We start from the raw sequence: 21,437 nt of genomic DNA, 5'->3' as shown, positions 1-21,437 counted from the left end.
GTTATTTTGGTCCAAATATAACCGAACATGGATTAAAACCAGGTAAAGAATCTTAAGGATGCTTTTCTAACCCTTTTTTTTTTCCTTTTCTATTTAACTGTAAGACAGAAATGCTGGTATTAACTAAGAAAACAATAAAAGTTGGTTAAAAAACAAATTTAGCTTTGGCTTTGAGTCCAGATCAAGGGTTAGCATTGAACTGACCTGGTTTATATTGGGATTTGGGGAATTAAAAAAATTTTACTACCTCCTATGACAGTCTCAGAAGTTTGGAAGCTATAGGAATTGATTTTTCTTTATGCTTTACTTCCATTTAAGTGAATGTTGACCTATAACATCTAACTTGGCTAATCTTGGAACCTGACTCACAGAAATACCAGTTTCTTTATGGACATTTTATTGTTTCCTAATAGAAAACAAAATCGGCTGTGGTGTTTGAGTATGTTTTTCCTTTTTAGGGAATGGCAATGCTCTGTGAAACAATAGAAGAATGTTGGGATCACGATGCAGAAGCCAGGTTATCAGCTGGATGTGTAGGTGAAAGAATCACTCAGATGCAAAGACTAACAAATATCATTACCACAGAGGACATTGTAACAGTGGTCACAATGGTGACAAACGTTGACTTTCCTCCCAAAGAATCTAGTCTATGATGGTTGCACCATGTGTACACAGTGTGAAACAGGACTCTGAGCTGGAGCTGCTAAGCTAACGAAACTGCTTACAGTTAATTTTCTGTGAGAAATGAGTAGGAGGTCTCCTGGACATGTCAAAAAGAAGACCCTCACGTTTAAAAATGTGGCTCTGGGAGACTTATGGCATTGCCTGCAGAAGAGATGTGAAGGACATGAGACTTGGAAAAGCTGCAGACTCTATAAAGAAACTTTTGAAAAAGTGTACATGAAGAACGTAGCCCTCTCCAAATCAAGGATCTTTTGGACCTGGCTAATCAAGTGTTTGAAAACTGACATCAGATTTCTTAATGTCTGTCAGAAGACACTAATTCCTTAAATGAACTACTGCTATTTTTTTTTAAATCAAAAACTTTTCATTTCAGATTTTAAAAAGGGTAACTTGTTTTTATTGCATTTGCTGTTGTGTTTCTATAAATGACTATTGTAATGCCAATATGACACAGCTTGTGAATGTTTAGTGTGCTGCTGTTCTGTGTACATAAACAAAGTCATCAAAGTGGGGTACAGTAAAGAGGCTTCCAAGCATTACTTTAACCTCCCTCAACAAGGTATACCTCAGTTCCACGGTTGCTAAATTATAAAATTGAAAACACTAACAAAATTTGAATAATAAATTGATCCATGTTTTGTAACAAGGTATTACAAATTACTGTGTTATTTAAGAAAAAAAGGTAAGCTATGCTTAGTGCCAACACTAAGTGGCCATTCATAAAGCAGTGTTTTAGCTTTTTTTTGTGCTAGCTTGTAATTTAAGGAAAAAAAGTGCTGTTTTTTGCAAGGAAAAAAAAGATGTCATTTTCCCCTTCTTCCCATGTTTTAGAGCTTCATCTTCTATCCAGTTCCCAAATTATTGCATACTTATCTAAGTTTTTTTTTTTCTTTCTTTCTTTTCTTTTTTTTTTTTTTTTTTTTTTAGGTGTGCTGTGTTTGGGGAATATTTGAAAATTTAAAGCATGATTTAAATTTTTTAAAGTGAGCTATGACACTGGAAAGCTCTTCATTTTTATTCTTTTAAAATAGATTTTTTTTTCCTATTTATATATGTAAAATTGTAGTGTATTTCTTTTCACCAAACAGTGTGTGGGACATTCTTAATCACTCTTTAAGGATCACCTCAGGAAGTGTCATTATCCAGAATTCCTCACTCTCTGCTTTGAGACTTGTAACTTTATCACTATATTTCTGCTTGGTGCCATCTTGTCAGAGTAATATTTGATGTCTGTGATATGTAAAGAATTACCCTAGGATAGAGGTTTTAAATTTTAAGCACAGATTTCAGATGTTACTGCTTTAAAACAAATCAGGGATAACAAGTTAAACTTAAAAACTTAAAATATGCAATGACATTTAGAGGTAACCGATGTTGATATAGGTAATATAGCCTAGCCTCCTCCCGCAAATTGCTTTCAGAAACAACTATGATTTTTAGGATAGTTCATGCCTTATCCTTGATAAAAAAGTGGAATTGATGGTAGGTAGGTGCCAAAGTGCTTTTCAAAACAATATTGCATCAGAATATAATTGGATTGTTCCTCAAATTTATATAGGCCAAAGTAAAACAGTTAATTTCCTGAATTTCTATTTTATTTTATTTCTGACCAATAAATAGCCAGTATTACACTATGTACTTTAGTCAGGCCATTTTAAAATCCATACATTGATTTTATAAAAGAACTTTTTACATGTCACTATCAGGAGCTCACTGTGAATGTATTATCTTCAAATGGCTATTTAACCACGCAGTACACTACATTTTACATATAATGTGCACTTAATCTCTGGGAATAATAAATTATATTATTTATAAATAATGCATAGGTCAACAGACTCTAAAGCAGGGAGGAAAGAAGAGTAACAGCATTGTTGTCTGTGTGCCACACACCATGCAGAACTTTGTGCTCTTGGGTCTCATATGTACCCAAGTTTTCACTGTATTCCTAAGAATTCCCTTTTCAATGTTAAGTTCACCTCTTTATTTCAAAAAGGACCTGACATCTTAATTGATTTGGTTTAACTTCCACTTTGAAACTAATCAAGATGGGAAACTGACAATGTTCACACATGGAAATTGTCAATCTCCTAAAGACGAAGTTCTACCTGTTCTAAACATTTAATCTCATTTTTAAAAGCAAGAAAAAAATCAAAACAAAAACAAGAAGTATTATGATGAATGTTTGGCTTATGTGAGCACTAGTGATAAATTTTATAAGATCAGTTATTCAAAAGATAGTTTTCTCTCCTGTTAGAAAAAATTTTTAGAAATCCTGGGTATTGTACTTAACTCTAGCTAACCAACTTTAAGACTTGTATCCTTTTGAAAACTATATTAATAGAAAAACACTTTTTATAAGCAGTAAAATAAGAATGTTCCAATGACTACCTGTCCTGATACCTAGTCTTGTTAAAACTTTCATTTGCAGGGCATTTTCATGTTTGGTTTACAGTCAGCGTAGAGTGGGCAAGCTTACAAAAAGTTTGAGCTAGGGATACTGAAAAAAGAAAGATCAAAGAATGAGAAAAACGATGACTTCTTTGTTTGGGGGTGAACTGAGACCCCAATAATTTTTTCCTCATGTGTATGGTGCTCCTTATGATTCGTCTTGTATTTTGCCTTTCTGATACCCATCAGAACTGCTGCTCTAACTTCCACTCTTTACCTTGCCCAAATCTCCATGTAAGGAATGCTTTATGATCAACTGCCATAGGACTGATGGATTAACCAGTGTTTGGCTTTATTCGAAGTCTTTGCCCTGCACAGCTCTTGTATGTATTTTAGATGCTAGGAAGTTTTTAGCATGTGAAGTGTGACTCTTGTTTGAATGTTTATTACAGGTACCTTGTGAATTCCAGAACAGAGACTGTGCCTCAAAATTGTTGGTCCCATGAACCTGCACTATCTTTCATGGTGATGTTTTGAAAATATAATCAGGAGAAAAACCCATCAAGTTTGGAATTTTAAAAGAGAATCATCTACATAAAATTTAAAAAGAACCTTTTTCTTCTTCCTTTCCTCAATCCTAAGTAAAAGCTACATTTAAGTAAAATGCAGGCAGGTAGGGGAAAAAAATACCCTGACCAGATGATAAGTTTAAGTGGAATTAAACTTACTATTTAAAAAAAAATGCTTCTCCACAAATATTTTCCAGTTTCTCTTTTTTACCTTTTTAAAAAATTACTTTTTAGAAACATTTGGTATAATGTGCATAAAATTATTTACTGATTTATGGGCAAAATGATACAAGTAGCATCTTGATTGAACATCATTTACCTCAGATATTCAACCAGCAGTACATTTTTTACGCAGTCTCAATCCATATCCTATTTGTTACCTCTCAAAATATTGGTAAGCAATTATTTTAGCTTTACTCTGTAATTCTTGTCAGTGTTTTGGGCACAGGTTGTTGTACTACTGTCAAATTGTACTTGCTATTTTTTTCTGCAAGTATTTAACAAAAAGCTAAAAAAAAAAAAAAAAAAAGCCCCTAAAACTCCACCTTGAATAAGTGATTGTTAAATATTGTACAATAAAATGTATGCTATCCCCATTCCATCCTCGAGTTAAATAAAAAAATGAATATGGTATATGATTTGCTTATGCAGTTTTTCTTCAGCAATACATTTTTCTTCAAGAGGGGAACAGTAGCTTTGTCATTTATGGTGAGGCTCACACCTTGAGATATGGAAGAATGGGGACAGTGGTGAAAGTTTGTAAAGGGTTAGCGTTTCCCCCCTTTACTACCCAAGACTATTCACAAAGTATGTATGTTAGTCTTGCCAGTTGTAGGAAACCAGAGGCTAGCAGGCATTAGTTACCTTCTTTTCATAGGGAAATAGAAAGATGTGGCTTAGGAAATAGTCATCAAAGATACAAACCCCACTTCCTAAGGATGTTAACTAATTTACTAACTCGATGGAAGAATTCTGGTATTTTTCTCTTAGGGTGATCAGTAAGAGCAACTGTCAAGGAAGCTAGCTTTCATTTATATTTTTAATGTTGCCAAGGCTTTTGTTTATCCTGTGGCTTTTAAGAGGGGATGGAAACCCCCACGGTGGGAGCTGTGTTACAGTTCACACCAATGGGATTCTCAATATATTTTAAGGTAAAGGTGAAGGAAAGAACAACGCTTAACAGTGGTTTAAAAGAACCTGCACTGGCTTCTAAATCACATGAAAATGAAAGCTGTGGTGGAATATGCAATGAATCTATACTGAAAGACTAAAATCGCTTTCCACAGCATGTTCTGCAAAATGGATCCTTTGGGAAGTTAATACATAGTATATACTCAACATACATAGCATTAAGATACTGTATGTTTGGACCAGCAAGTTTTAATTCCTCAGAGCCATTCACATGCATGAGCACATGAACTAGAGAAGAAGATCCTGTTTTGGATAAGGTACTTGGAGGGGTCACATGAGTCAAAACTGCTCTGAAGCCTCTAACACTCTGTTTTGCTAACCTTTTTTCTAATTTAAGAATTGTTTCAATGAAAATGAAAACCCACCCTGCTACTTATAGTCTTACAATCTGTATACTGGGTGTTGATGGATCTTCTGCAGGTCTTCTATAACCAGGAAGGCAGATGAGAGCTTTCAGCCTTTTAGTGGCAATCTTAGGCTAGTGAATTGCAATCCTGAAATCAAGTTCTTTAGATACTTTCACAGTGAGTGCATTTAAAACAGATAATACTTCCTTAAAATGGCTCAGAAAATTTTTTTTAGAGAGAAAACTTAAGCTCATGTGTAAAATCCTTGCTTCTAAGTATTCTGGCAAAATATCCCCTAAAATCTGTAGACTATTGTATAGAACCAGTATGCAAGCCTTACCTTTACTGAAACACTGCTGAAAAGTAAATGACAGTGATCTGAAGACTTAGAAGGCAGGGAAAGAACAGCTACATCTGCAAAAAAATAGGTTGAACTGAAGAGCTACTTTTTACACACAGAAATATTATAGTCCATTCTATACCTGACACTTCTTAAAAAACCTGGTGAATAATTTCTTAGAGCATACTTAAAAAAAAACGTATGGCAAGAACCTGTTAAGGAATTTAAACTCTTGACAGTGGGGCTTTGGTGACAGTCAAACCTGAGTTGAATTCCAGAGTGTGTCAATCATTCTCTACCTGTGTGATTCTGAACACTGCCACTAGTATGTCAGTTTTTTCTCAACTGTAAATAATAAATAACAGTCCCTGAATATCACAGGGCACTTGATAGTTAAAAGGATTATGAAATACACAAGGACAGGGACTGTCTTTTAAAAACAATATACAATCAAATGTTCTTAAATAAATGAAGTCACTAACACTTAGCAAATGCTTATTAAATTTCATTTTAAACCTGGACTCCTAAATAGTTCCTGGACTCCTAAATTTATAAGGTGAGCATTTCTATTTCTACATTGCCTTTAGGGATTTACAATTTTTGATACAAGTAAGTTTAGTCAATAGTGCCACACACTTACCATTAATTGCGGGAATGTTTTTCCAGGCATTTCCTAAAGTCCCTGTTAAAAAGACAAATTCTGATCCTTTGGGCCTGTGACAGGCCCAAGAATTTGCCTTTTAAAAAAATAAATAAGTAAATGAACCATCATTTCCCGAAATCTTTAATGAAATGGAAAGAAATTTGCCTTTTAAAAAATTCTACAAGGGATTCTTCTATAGGTGATAAGATTAAGTACCACCTTTTGAGAAGCCTGGAAGAAATTCATATTCAAACTTTTTACCTTTTTCTTCCGTATGAACTATCTCCTGGCCAAACTGGTCAGTCTCCTGAACTAAAAGACCTGGGTCTGGGATAGAATCCAGAATCTCCACGGATAGAAAATAGAAAAAAAAAACAAAACAAATGTGGCACCTTCCAGTGGACCTAAAGATTGCTCAGTACACCTCAACTCTTACCACTGCTTCTTTACTGCTTGAGGATTTGTAAAAACACTTGGCTGCTGTGTTGAAATGAACTCTTCAAATATACCGCATAAATACTTGACAAGTGTTAAATAAGCATATGGTTCACTCCCTAAAACAGTCACATTTATTTCTTTGAACTGCTACTTACAACATAATCTAAAATCACTGAAATTATAAATCATGTAACTGCTCATGATTCAAAGGCATGACACAGCCAAGACACTACATGTGTAACAGTTTCCCATAAATACAAAAATACATGTTTATAAATATAAGAAAATGTAATAACATATCTGGTTAAAGGACAATAGCTTTGAGTTCCTTACAGAAGTATGCCTGAAATTTTGTAACTGAAGCCACCCGTTATATTCATAACCAGCTTAGTGAGGATGTTGCCCACTGCCTAACATCTGTAGGACAGTTGGGGTATTTCTGCAAAGCATTCATAATTTGAGTATTATCCAAAAGTAGTTTCATCAGCTGGTACTCTCTCTGTGTATTTACCGAAGTCCTTTCCACGGGCCTTATTAATTCTAATTGTTGTAAGTGTTCAAATGCCTGGAAGATGAAAGAAATAGTTTAGGTTGAATAGGGGGAAGTAAAATAGTAACATTAATCCAGAGATCAATTAGGGTTGCTGTTAACTGTAAAACAGAGTGCCAGGAAACAAAACTTAACAGAAATCAGTAGGGATCAAAAACAACTCTCATCAACCTCATAAGAACTTCGTCTATCTATCAGGTGAAGCAGTATCAATACACAGTTATCTGTCCCTGCACTGTTGAATGTGAACAGGGCAAACTCTAATTCAGTCTACTTAATATGGTTTTTCTTCCAATCCTCATTCTATACCATATCACCTGCTCATACTTAAGGGAAGGGCTTCTAGTTCTCTCTATAAAAACTGAACAACTAGTAAGACCAGTACTTTTAACTAATTATCTAGGTGATTCAAATTTGCATTTACAATCTCTTTCCAGTTTGTTTTTTTTTTCCTCTTTCTAGTTTTGTAAGACTTTGCTATACAGAAGTTTAATGCAGCTGCAAAAAAAGCTAGAGACAGAAAAACCCCTAGGAGTGCACCAAGCCTGTTTGGCCAACCCTATAAATAAGTGATTCAGCGGAGTGGTATGGGCATAAAGGAAAGAAGACAGGCTCCTTTTTCCCTAAGAAGTCTGCAGAGCATGCCACAACCTGTCAAAAATTCCCTCCCCCACCTTAAAAAGGGTTGTTTATGGTCTCCTCTCACCTCTAATACTCATGTATTATGTCTTTTCTAACCCTGATTATTGTCTTAGGTATTTTATTAGCCTATCAAAAAAAGGAAACCATTCAATCATGACATAGTAAGCATTAAAATATTGACAGAGTGAAATAGATTCTTGAGCTTCCTATTCTTACAACCACATTGTAAAAAATATCACTGGAATCTATTCTTTATGTATCATAAAAAGTCTGATGAAAAGAAATAGACACAATTCATTTCTAAAAATGAGAAAATACTGGAGGAATACTGAAGCTGCAGGTATTATTGGGGCAGAATAAAACTGAAATTTAAAATATTTCTAGGCAGCAAAATACTTTAAAATACAGAATGACCAGGTACAAAATACAAATTACTCAAGAATTTAAATGTTCATGTAAACCTTTGTATTCGTACAACCTCCACAAACTATGACTATCAGACAGACATGGACATTAGGAAGGGGAAAAAAAACCAAACTTCAGTAGGATAAATACTTTCTCTGTTGTTCTGAAGAAAGGGTAATGCCCTGTACTCACATTTTTTATTTGGTACAAGAAACAAAATTCTGACCACTAAGGCCTATAAAGGATGATAAAGGACTTATGGGTCCACAGCTGGAGGGGAGGGAAGGGAAAGGGTAGGATAATGAAGGGTGGAGGAAGGGAAGGGAAAGAGAGAAAGAGAAAAAGAAAAAGAGGAAGAGGGAGAGGAAGGCAAGGAAAGGGAAGGAAAGGAAAGATGTTTTTCCCTATAAAGTCCCCCAGAGCGGCGCAGTCCAGTAAGGTAACCACAGAGGGCTACTATTAATTATGAAGTTTAACTTAAAATTTGATACTTGAATCATTTAGAAAACTTTAAGTTAGTGGAACAATTGAGAATGTACATCTACATCAGCTACAAATTTTATGAAGTCTAAAGAGCAAGTAATTCCAATGAATACTTAGTGAATTAAGTATAGACACAAGAAATTTCAAAAAATACAAAAGAAAATGAATTATTTCATTGATAATTTTCTGTATCAATTATAGATTAAAATGTTTCTGGTGTATTAGGCCAAATAAAAATTATCATTAAAGTTAACTTTGCCTTTTTAAACTTTTTTGCTGGTACTAGAAAATCCAAAATTACACTATGTGGCTCATATATTTCTAGTGGACAATGGTATACTCTAAAGAAGTTCCTCAAGTTTTAAAACTCATGACTTAACCAACCCCTTATAAAACTTTGTATGTCCTCACTAGCCCATATTTTATCTTTTAGTTTTTTAATGGCTAATATCTGCATTTTTTCTTTTTTACTGCTACGATTATAAAGCCAACCCCTGGGTTGTAAAGGGACAGGATTTTATTGATGAACTGCAATGTATAGTTCTTTGTATAATGCAGTGCTAGAAACAGACAGTAGAGGGCAGTATACTTCCACAAACTGGGAAATATCGGGCTGCCTTAGAATTATTCAAACATTTTGAGATTAATTTTTGTCTACCATTCAAATAAATTTCTATGATAAATACCTAATGTTTCAAAGTTAGTAAGAGTTCAAATATGACATACACAATCAAACTGGATGTAAAAATCTACCTGTATTCAGAAAAATAACAGTCAACTTAAATCTTACCTTCATGACAACAGGTTTTTCAAAATTATAAACAGAATGGGCTTTCCTTTGAACAAACTTCTGAAACTCTGGACAGAAAGCAGTAACAACATTAACACCTTCAAACAGGCAGTGAGGTAGAGTCAGAAAGAAACCAAAGTTTCATCTCACCATTATAGACCATTTGAAAATTAAAGGGCTCCTCTTCATAGATGTCATTTAAATGTTTCATTGCTATAATAAGACAGATTTCCAAGACTGACAGACCTATATGGTAAAAGGAAAACAAATTATGAACTGTATGTTAACTTACTGATCCATAAGATTGAAATAACTGTCCTCCAAAGAGAATGATAAAGTGAAAGACCATTGTTCTGAAGGGTGGCAGGAGATCAAGACATCTCCCAGGTTCAAATTATCTTTCAGTCACTATTACTTATACAATCGTAAGCAAACTGCTCAACCTTCCTGGGCTTAGCTTTCATATAAGCAAACTAAGAATCTTCTTAAGCTTACAGAGATGTTATAAGGATTAGAGAGAGTATTATCAAGCACTGATCACATGGCTCATAATAAGCATAAACTGACACTTCAACTGTGTACTTTATATATTTTTAAAAACTTTATTTATTTGAGAGAGAGAGAGAGAGAGAGAGAGAAGACCAGACTCCCCACTGAGCAGAGAGCCCAACCCAGGGCTCTTGAGATCATGACCTGAGCTGAAGGCAAACACTTTAAGAGAATCAGTCACCCAGGTGCCCCTGCAATTATGTACTTTAAATCACATGGGGTCCTTGACTATTCATAGAAACCCTGAACACCTGGAAATTATATTGACATTTTTTTTCTAAAATAAGAAAATTCATTAGATTCTTCAAAGGGAGAGTAAACCTTCAATGCTAAGGCTCTCTAGTGGCACCTAATGCAATGTGAACACCTGCAATACAAGTCTTAGCTGGACTTCCAATGTAACAAGGCAGGGAGAGCATCAGTATTCTTCCACTTTAAATGGGAATCATAATACCTTTTGTAGGGCTTAATTAAAGGCTACATGGATTTAACAGTAGTCTGTATTATACCCAATGTTAAGTATAATTTTGAAAAATTCCATTATGTTAACTTAAATTTATAAAAAACTAATTAAACAGGCATCTCACCATGTACAATATTTGCTTTAGAGTCCATGCTACACAACTGGTTTGCCTCCATCAGATCTGCTGCAGTCATAAACGGGTGTGATGATGTTACACGATTTAAAGCAAGCATCTAGGGAAATGTGGATCAAAAAAACATTTACATGTTTACTTAGGCATTCTGGAGATATTACTGAACAAAACTTCTTAATTTGGAGTCTATTCTTATGGCAGACTTAATATTAATGCTTGGGAAAGGTCTTCTCACACTTGGCTCTATTAAAATATAGTGCTCCAATACATGTCATATAGGTCTATAAATGTAAAGCATAAAAAAAAAAGATCTTGCTGCTCTACCTCTTCCTACTTGTGTATCTTACTTACAACTCTTCAAAAGAAAACACTTAAAAAGGAGTAGAGCAAGAAGAGATCAAAAATAGGTAAGAATGCTGTTCAAAGGTTATTTTGATTTCACAGGAAAATGGAGTAGGGAAGTTACCTGAGCTCACTTTCTCCCACAGACACAAGACTGCAACTACATACAAAGCAACTCTGAGAATGCTCTGAAAACTAGCAGTTTAGGACTGTGAGAGAGAGAGAGAGTGTGTGTGTGTGTGTGTGTGTGTCTGTATGCAGCTGAAGATATTTTAAAAAGCCACACTGAGAAGGGTAAAAAGAGGCAGAGATATGGTTGGGGTAGGAACCATACACCGAGTGCAGCGATCCACAGCAGAAGGTGTGGAGGTCTTTCCTGAGGAGTGAGGGGTTCAGATCCCACACTGGGCACCCTCTGCCTTGGTTATCTGTACCAGGAAGACAAGTCCCTATAATGCATGGCTCGAAAAATCAGAGGGGCTTAATTCTGGGAGAGCCAGAGGGACTATAGGAAATGGAGACTCTATTCTCACAGGGCACATACACAATTTCAATTGCTCAGAGGCAAGTTTGAAAAACACCTGGGCCATATGGGAAGGTATACTTGACTAAGGCATACATAGTGCTGGAGGGACAAGTATCTGTAGGAGCCTTCTTTGAAAATGGAAGTGCTGGCAGCACTATTTTTCTTCTTTTCCTTCAGAAAAGTTAGTTAGATGCTTGTAAGAGCCAGTTGTGACACTATTCATCTATCTCATTAGGACCACTATCCACGCCAGGGGAAATTCCCCTGTGGAACTGCACTGTATTAATCTAGGTAGGTATTCTTCCAAGTAAGTCCTACCCAAGGGAAGGGGAACCAATCCTACCCGCCAGCAAGCACACAAGAGTCTTGGTGGGATCTCACAATGAGCCACAGAGAGGCTACCCCGCACCCACCTGCCCTGAGCAGCCACAGCCGGGTCTCTCAGATACCTGGACTGCGACCAGCTCCACACACTGGTGTGCCTCCAATAGTTGTGGTGAGGCATTGCTGCCATTTGGGTCAGGAACCAGCCCTGACAAATGTGCCCTCAGCAGTCGGGGCCCAGTGACAAGAGATGTGCAAGCAACCCACACAAAACAGCCCTAAAGCTCCAGGTTCTAGTGACCCGAAAGGATTGTACTTCTGGGCTCCAGAGGATGCCTTCTACATAAGGCTGCTACTTCTAAGATCAAGAGACACAGCTACCTAATATAAACAAACACTACATCAGACAAAATGAGGAGATAGAAGAGTATGTTCCAAATGAAAAAGACAAAACTTCAGAAAAAAAACTAACCAATGGAGTTATGTAAGCAATCTGCCTGATGAAGATGTCAAAATAATGGTCATAAAGATAATCATCAAACTTGGGAGACAAGTGGATGAACTTAGTGACAACAAGCAGATGAATTTAGTAAGAACTTCAATAAAGAGGTAAGAAATATAAAAAAGAATCAGTCACAGCTGAAGAATACAGTAAGTGAAATAAATGATTAAAAGAAGAATGGATCAGCAATCTGGAAGACAAAGTAATGGAAAGGACCCACGTTGTATGGTAAAGAGGAAAAATAATTTAAAAAATGAGAATATGTTAAGGGACCATTAGGACAACATCAAGCATACTGACATTCACATTCCAGAGGTCCCAGAAGAAAGGGGAAGAAAACTTATTTGAAGAAATGATAGCTGAAAACTTCCCTAATCTGGGGAAGGAAATAGACATCCAGGTCCAAGAAGTACAGGAAGCCTCAAAGAAGACAAATCTAAGGTCTATATGCATGATACATAATATTCAAAGTGCTGAAAGGAAAAAACCTACAACCAAGAATATTCTATATAGGAAGATTATTATTCAGAATTAAAGAAAAAGTTTCCAAGATAAAGTTTAAGAAATTTGTCACCACTGAACCAGCCTTACAAGAAATGTTAAGAACTTCTTTAAGCAAAAAAGAAAAGGCCCAAGAGGAAATTTAAAAATTACTCAAGAAAAATTTCATTGGTAAAAGCAAATATACAGTAAAAGGAGGAGAGCAATCAATTATAAAGTTTGTAGGAAGATTAAAAACTAATAAAATCAGCTATATCTTAGTTAAGGTATATCCTAAGTAAAAAGATGTAAAACGTGAGATCAAACACATCAACTGTGAGAGTGGGAGAAGAGTAAACATTTAGTGCTTTTAAAATGATTTTTGTTTGTTTCTTATGTAGGCTCAATGCCCAGTGTGGAGCCCAATGTGGGGCCCAATGTGGGGCTTGAACTCATAACCCTAAAATAGAGACCTGCCCCGGGATCAAGAGTTGGACATTTAACCAACTGAGCCACCCAGGCGTCCCTAAAATGCTTTTGATTTTAAGCAACTACCAACTTAAAATAGATTGCTAACATACAGCTGAACCTCATGGTAACCACAAACCAATTTAAAAGAGGTACACAAAAAATAAAGAGAAAGGAATCCAAACATAATACTAAAGAAAGTAATAAAATCCTAAGACAAGAGAGCAAGAGAAAAAAGGAACATGAAAGAACTACAAAAACAAACAAAATAAAATGCAAGGGCAATAAGTACATACCTATCAATAATCACTTTTAATGTCAACGGACTAAGTGCTCCAATCAAAAGGCATAAGGTTGCTGAACAGATTAAAAAAATAAGACCCATCTACATGCTGCCTACACAAGACTCACTTCAGGCCTAAGGACACACTGAAAGTGAAGTGATGGAAAAAGCCCATGCAAATGAGGGGGGAAAAAAAGGCCAGGGTAGCAATGCTTATACCAGACAAAAAAACCAAACAAACAAGGACTGTAATAAGACACAAAGAAGAACATCATATAAAGGGATCAATCCAATAAGAGAATATAATAACTGTAAATACATATGCACCCAACACAGAAGCACCTAAATATATAAAGCAAATATTAACAGACACAAAGGGAGAAACTGACCAAATACTATAATTTTATAATTATAATTACATATTAGTTACAATTTAACACTCCTTAATCAACAGATTATCCAGTCAGAAAATCAATAAGGAAACGCCAGCCTTAACAGACTTAGCCAGATGGATTCAGCAGATAGCTACAGATCATTCCATCCAAAAACACTACCAAAAGCATTCCTGTCAAGTGTATGTAGAATATTCTCCAGGACAGGTTACACGTTGGGCCAGAAAACAAGTCTCAATAAATTTAGTTAAGAATGAAATTATATAAAACATCTTTTCTGAGTACAATGGTATGAAACAGGAAATCAATCACAAGAAAAAAAAAGGAAAAAACCATGAACATTTGAGACTAACCAACATTTAGAGACTAAACAACATTTGGAGACTAAACAACATAATGATTTAATAAAGAAATCAAAGAGATAACAAAAAACTACATGGTGGCAAATGAGAATGTTAACACAGTATTCTAAAAATCTTTGGGACAGAGAAAAGCAGTTTGAAGAAGAAAGTTTATAGCAATACAGGTCTACCTCTAGATACAAGAAAAATCTCAAGTTAAAGAATTGAATGTTACATTTAAAAGAATCAGAAAAAGAACAAAGCCAAAAGCCAGTACAAGGGAGGAAGAAGTAAAGATCAGAATGAAAACAAATGAAAGAGGGATTTAGAAAAAAACAAAAACAAAAACCAACAACAGAAAAGGCATCAATGAAAAGAGTTGGTTGTTTGAAAAGATAAACAAATTTGATAAACCTTTAGAGAGATTCATCAAGATAAAAAGAGAACTCAAAATCAGGAATAAAAGAGAAGTTACAACTAACACTAAAGAAATACAAAGGATTATAAGATCTAAGAGACTACTGTGAAAATTTATACACCAACAAACTGGACAACCCACAAGAAATGAATAAATTCCTAGAAACATACAATCTTCCAAGACTGAATCAGGAAGAAAGAGAAAATCTGAACTATGACTAACAAAACTGAAACAGTAACTTAAAAACTCCCATGGGGCGCCCTGGGTGGTACAGTGGATTAAGCTTCCAACTCTTGGTTTCCACTGGTGATCTTAGGGTCCGGAGATCAAGTCCTTGTTGTGCTCCCTGCTCAGTGTGGTCTGCTTGAGATCCTCTCTCCCTCTGCCCCTCTCACTCATGCATGCACGCTCTCTCAAATAAATAAATCATTAAAAATTTATAAAAACTCCTAAGAAATAAAATTCTAGGACTAGATGAATCCTCCTAAATATTGAGTTGATTGATACCTTTACATCTCAAACTATTCCAAAAAATGGAAAAGGAAGGAATGGTTATGAGGCCAGCATTAACCTGATACCAAAACCACTACTAAAACAGAAAATTACAGGCTAATATTTCCAATGAACACAGGTACAAATATCTTCAACAAAATATTAGCAAACTGAATATAATACATCAAAAGGTTCATTCATCATGATCAAGTGGGATTTCTCCCAGGGAAGCAATGACAGTTCATTATCCACAAATCAATCAGCACGATGCAGCACATTAACAAAATGAAGCATAAAAATCATATAATCATCACAACAGATGCAGAAAAGTTTGGCAAAATCCAATATCCATTCATGATAAAAGCACTTAGCTAAGTTATATAGAGGGAACATATCTCAATAAAATAAAGTCCACCCACACATGAAAATCCACAGGCAGCATCATAAAAGCTGAAAGCTTCTTCTTAAAGGTCAGGAACAAGACAAAGGATGCAGACTCTCACACTTTTAATCAACATGTTACTGGAAGTCCTAACTACAGCAATCAGACAAGAAATAAAAAGCATCCAAAGTAGTTAAGGAAGAGGTACTTTCACTATTTGCAGATGATATAATATTAGGAATAGTATTAGGATGGAAAAAGTAAAAAAGTCATTAGAACTAACAAATACTTAGGTAAAGTTGCAGGATACAAAAGTAACATTGAGAAACCTGCTGCATTTCTGTACATTAATAAAAAGCTAGCAGAAAGTGAAATTGAGAAAATAGTCCCATTTACAATTGCATCAAAAAGAATAAAATACCTAGAAATAAATTCAGCTAAACAATGAGATGAAAAATCTTCCCTCTAAAACCAATTAAGACACTGATTAAAGAAATTGAGGATGACAATAATCAATGGAAAAAAGATATATGCTCATGGACTGGAAGAACTAACATTGTTTATATTTGTTCTACCCTAAGCAATCTATAGATTCAATGCAATCTCTATCAAAATACCAACAGCATTTTCCACAGAACTAAAACAAATAATCCTAAAATTTGTATAAAACCACAAAGGACCCTGGAAAAGCCAAAGTGATCTTCAGAAAGAACAAAGCTGGAAATCTCAGAATCCCAGATTTTAAACTATACTACAAAGCTATAGCAACCAAAACAGTATGGTATTGGCATGGAAACAGACACAAAGATCAATGGAACGAAAGAGTGAAACCAAAAATAGAGCCACACATTTATGGCCAATTCATCCATGACAAAAAAAGGCTAGAATATACAATGGGGAAAAGATAGTCTTCAATAAATGTTGTTGGGAAAACTGTACAGCTACATGCAAAAGAATGAAACTGGACCGCTTTCTTACATCATACATAAAAATAAACCCAAAATGGATTAAAGACCTAAATTAAGGCCTGAAACCATAAAACTCTTTAAAAACAAAACACTGGTCAGTAAACACTTGGATATCTATTTTAGCGATATTTTTTTGTTAACTGTCTCTACAAACAAGGACAACAAAAAATAAACAACTGAGACTACCTAAAACTAAAAATACTTTTGCACAGCACAGTACAGGGAACGATCAACAAAACAAAAAAGTCAATCTAATGACTTCTCCCATATTTGCAAATATATCTGATTAAGAAATTAATGCCCCAAATATAAAAAGAACTCCTAGAACTTAATACCAAACCTGAAACAGTTGGATTTAAAAATGGGAAAGGAGCTGAACAGGCACTTCCAAAGACATACAGATGGCCAACAGACACATGAAAAAATGCTCTACATCAATCATTATCAGAGTAACACCAAAAAAAAAGAAAAAAAAAAAAACCAAAACAGAGTGAGATTACCTCACACCTGTCAGAATGGCGAGTATCAAAAAATGTAGTGCAACCACTCTGGAAAACAGCATGGAGGTTCCTCAAAATGTTGAAAATAGAACTACCCTATGACCCAGCAATTGCACTACTGGGAATTTACCCTAAAGATACAAACGTAGTGATCCAAAGGGGCACGTGCACCCGAATGTTTATAGCAGCAATGTCCACAATAGCCAAACTATGGAAAGAACCTAGATGTCCATCAACAGATGAATGGATCAAGAAGATGTGGTATATATACACAATGGAATACTATGCAGCCATCAAAAGAAACGATATCTTGCCATTTGCGACAACATGGATGGAACTAGAGCGTATCATGCTTAGCGAAATAAGTCAAGCGAAGAAAGACAACTATCATATGATCTCCCTGATATGAGGAAGTGGTGATGCAACATGGGGGCTTAAGGAGAAGAATCCATGAAACAAGATGGGATAGGGAGGGAGACAAACCATAAGTGACTCTTAATCTCACGAAACAAACTGTGGGTTGCTGGGGGGAGGGGGGTTGGGAGAAGGGGGGTAGGGTTATGGACATTGGGGAGGGTATGTGCTTTTGGGTAAATTGGAAGGGGAGATGAACCATGAGAGACTATGGACTCTGAAAAACAATCTGAGGGGTTTGAAGTGGCGGGGGGGTGGGAGGTTGGGGTACCAGGTGGTGGGTATTATAGAGGGCACAGCTTGCATGGAGCACTGGGTGTGGTGAAAAAATAATGAATACTGTTTTTCTGAAAATAAATAAATTGGAAAAAAAAAAAAAACTACTTGTGATTATATATACAATAGTAAGTAAACATTTATTGTTAGAAAATGTTACTGCTAAGGAGAAAAATCACATAGCAAAACAGTTGAATCAGCAGCTATGTACATACCTGACTGAGGTCCGGTATCAAATAGTTTTTAGTGATACTCATTTAAATGAATAAACAGTATTCAAATATTCAAAAATTAAAAAAAAAATGTAAGAACAATAAGTGACAGGGAGGATGTGGAGAAAAAGGAACCCTCCTGCTGTTTGTGGGAATATAAATTGGTACAGCCAGTATGAAAAATAGTAGGGAGATTACTCAAAGAAGTAAAAACGGAACTACTATACAATTCAATTCCATTTCTTGATATTTACTAGTAGAAAACAAAAGCACTAACTCAGAAAGACATTTTTACCCCTATTTCATTACAGCATATTTACAAGAGCCAAGATATGAAAGCATCCTACATGTCAATCAACAGGTGAATGGAAAAAGATGATACACACACAATGAAATATTACTCAGACATAAAAAAGAAAAATGAATTCCTGCCATCTGTGCCAACATGGATGGACTGAGGGTGTATTATGCTAAGTGAAATAAGTTTGACAGAAAATGACAAATACCGTATGATTTTACTTACATGTGAAATCTAAGAGCAAAAACAGACTTATAAATACAGAGAACAAACTTATGGTTGCTAGAAGGGAGAGGAGTAGAGATGGGTCAAATAGGTGAAGGGGATTGAGAACTACAGACTTCCAGTTATAAAATAAGTAAGTCTAAGAGATATAAAGTATAGCATAGGGAATATAGTCAATTACACTGAAATAACTCTGTAAAGTGACATATGGTGACTATATGGTGACTATGGTCAGCATTTTGTAATGTATAAAAATGTCTAATCACTAGGCTTGTATGACTGAAACTAATGTAATATTATGTCAACTGTACTTCAAAAACATTACTATTCAAAGCCCTAGACCAAACCAAAAAGGCAGACCTGTGACTTGTATAAGCTTTTTTTTACTAATTGTTACTGAATAATTAACCAGTTCAGGTCAATGTTAAGTGACAGAAGTTACCTACTTTATGTTCAACTGTACATAAAAGAAAAAAATTAAAAACCAAAATTATACCTAGAGACAACTTTCCATGAAGCTGTTGCCTTTGCAACAATTTGAAGATTTAAGTGTAATTTTCGTAGCATTTAAATGTAGTTCTTAAATAAGGTAAGCAGAGTTAGCAGATGAAAATATATATATTTGGTTAAACGTGAATTCCAGTTAAACAATGAGTAATTTCCAAGTGTAACTAAGTACCATGTTAATACTGAAGAAATATTTATACTAAAAACTCTCTCATGTTAACCAGGGCCCAGGGTCCTTACTTGAACAGAAGAGTTTGGAAATCCTTGTCCTTCATTCCCCTACTGGGAGAGAACCTGGTTACACAGTAACTCTTTCCCTTATTCTTCCCCTTTACTCTTGCCTTTACTATAAAGTATTTTTGACATAAAAAGGCAAAATAATAATGTATTAGATATCTACAACTACTTCCTGAGCTTACAAAATATAATCTTAGAGGATCTATTTCTTCGGATACTCTACTCTTCCTTATACAAAAAAAAACCCATGCTGTTATTTTTCTACTACACATGTATACATTCCTAGACAATGCAGACTAATTTCCAAATTTTATATAAATACCATATTATACTTCTACAACTCTTGGCTGAACACGTATTCTGAGAATTTATAATGTTGAGGTATTATTTCTAGTTCATTCATTTTTTCTGTTGTATTATATTCCTTCATGTATACTCACAATTTATTAATTCTTTCCCTTATTGATAGATATATGTCATTTCTTTTTGCAATTATAAACAAGGTTGCTGCAAACAATCTTTCCATATCTTCTTGTGCATCAGAGTTTCTTTAGAAAACTAATTTGCCAAACTGTTTTCCAAAGTACCTAGACATACTTACACTACTAGCAGTCATAAATTTTAATAGTCACAGACATTTACTACACCACTACAGATAAACTTACCATTAGACATAAACGTATTTCTATATACTAAGAATGAGCACATCGAAAACCTAACTAAAAACAAGATATTGGGGTGCCTGGGTGCCTCAGTGGGTTAAAAAGCCTCTGCCTCCAGCTCAGGTCACGATCCCAGGGTCCGGGATCGACCCCCGCATCAGGCTCTCTGCTCAGTGGGGAGCCTGCTTCCTCCTCTCTCTCCGCCTGCCTCTCTGCCTTCTTGTGATCTCTGTCTGTCCAATAAATAAATAAATAAAATCTTTAAAAAAAAAACAACAACAGGATATCACTTAAATATGGTACTTACAAAATATCAGTTCCACAGAAAATTAAATACTTAGGTATATATTTTAAACATATACCAAAAACCAAAATAAAACAAAAAGAGAACAAAAAATAAAAATAAAAAAATAGGGGCGCCTGGGTAGCTCAGTGGGTTAAGCCGCTGCCTTCAGCTCAGGTCATGATGGGTCCTGGGATGGAGTCCCGCATCAGGCTCTCTGCTCAGCAGGGAGCCTGCTTCCCTCTCTCTCTCTGCCTGCCTCTCCATCTACTTGTGATTTCTCTCTGTCAAATAAATACATAAAATCTTTAAAATAAATAAATAAATAAATGAATAAATACAAAACCTGTATGGCAAAAATTATAAAATGATAATTAAACAAATCAAAGAAAAACTAAATAAAAGGAGAAATGTACCCTATTCTAGACTGGAAGATTCAATGTAGTAATCATGTTAATTCTCCCAAAATTTTCTGTAAGTTTAATCAATTCCCAACAAAATACAATTACCTGATGAAATAAAATGAGTATAAAAATAAGAAAATACAAACCAATAGCATGTGTAATGACCGCAGGTTTTTGTTGACATTGAAATGCTTTTGTAGTACTTCTCGCACACTTCTATCTTCTGTGAGACCCTAGAGAGAGAGGCAAAAAAAAAAAAAAAAATCAAAATAGGTTAAGTAACACGGCGGTTTTAAACCCAACTATAATGTGCCTCACTAGTTGGTGTACCTCATTAACTCTGATATTTATTCATTATTAAATAGGTGTTGGTTTTATTTGTAGAAACAAAAATCAAAACGAAACTTCCAGTCTATTGTTTTCTTCTAACCCCTTTATGTTAATTAAATACACACAGAAACAAAACATAATACCTGCTACCCAAACTTTCTGGTCTAAAAAGGCAAACCATATAGTCATACCAGTGGGATAATCATAATTCAGCACAAAACACAACAGAGAGTAAGAGTTACCATATTTGGAAACACAAGGTAAAGCAGTACAAAGAATGCTTAAATTGTATGAGTCATTAAGCTAAAAAGAAAGCGCGTTCCAGTTATCGGGAACAGTATGAGCAATGCTGAAAGATCATGGCATACTAACAGAAAATGAGTAGTCATGTAACTCTGAGTTTCAGTTATTGGTGAAGTGATTTCATGGAAAGACAAGGACAGAAAAACCTAATTGTAGGCCACTGCAACTGTCCATATAAGAGACAAAAAGGGTCTGAATTAAAATAGTGTGAACAGAGAATTAAGACATTTATAGAAGACATGGTCTGAAG

General features: G+C 35.1%; 2 protein-coding genes across 16 annotated transcripts in view; one reads left to right on the top strand and one right to left on the bottom strand.

Annotated features, from left to right (window-relative positions):
- Positions 1 to 1,332, top strand: part of ACVR2A (activin A receptor type 2A) — an 84,634-nt gene extending 83,302 nt beyond the window's left edge. For both annotated transcript variants that reach the window (XM_044242521.1, XM_044242520.1), the window contains one exon: positions 459 to 1,332. In XM_044242521.1, the coding sequence (XP_044098456.1) occupies positions 459 to 653 (195 nt within the window). In that variant the 3' untranslated portion in view covers positions 654 to 1,332. The remainder of the gene's footprint in view (positions 1 to 458) is intronic.
- ORC4 (origin recognition complex subunit 4) overlaps positions 1 to 21,437 on the bottom strand; it is a 107,777-nt gene that overhangs the window by 773 nt on the left and 85,567 nt on the right. For 12 of the 14 annotated variants that reach the window (XM_044242531.1, XM_044242524.1, XM_044242533.1 and 9 more), the window contains 5 exons: positions 20,701 to 20,787; positions 10,610 to 10,718; positions 9,624 to 9,719; positions 9,474 to 9,541; positions 6,712 to 7,168 (listed from right to left, as the gene is read on the bottom strand). In XM_044242531.1, the coding sequence (XP_044098466.1) occupies positions 6,980 to 7,168; positions 9,474 to 9,541; positions 9,624 to 9,719; positions 10,610 to 10,718; positions 20,701 to 20,787 (549 nt within the window). In that variant the 3' untranslated portion in view covers positions 6,712 to 6,979. Of the gene's footprint in view, positions 1 to 5,522; positions 5,597 to 5,621; positions 6,205 to 6,711; positions 7,169 to 9,473; positions 9,542 to 9,623; positions 9,720 to 10,609; positions 10,719 to 20,700; positions 20,788 to 21,437 lie in introns of those variants that run through there. The other 2 variants (XR_006383839.1, XM_044242532.1) reach the window with 2 other exon arrangements.

Source organism: Neovison vison, chromosome 3 (assembly GCF_020171115.1).
Source record: "Neovison vison isolate M4711 chromosome 3, ASM_NN_V1, whole genome shotgun sequence".
In the NCBI taxonomy this organism is placed as follows: domain Eukaryota; kingdom Metazoa; phylum Chordata; class Mammalia; order Carnivora; family Mustelidae; genus Neogale; species Neogale vison.
Note: the sequence above shows the minus strand (reverse complement) of the source record. Positions and strands in the feature narration are given on the sequence as shown.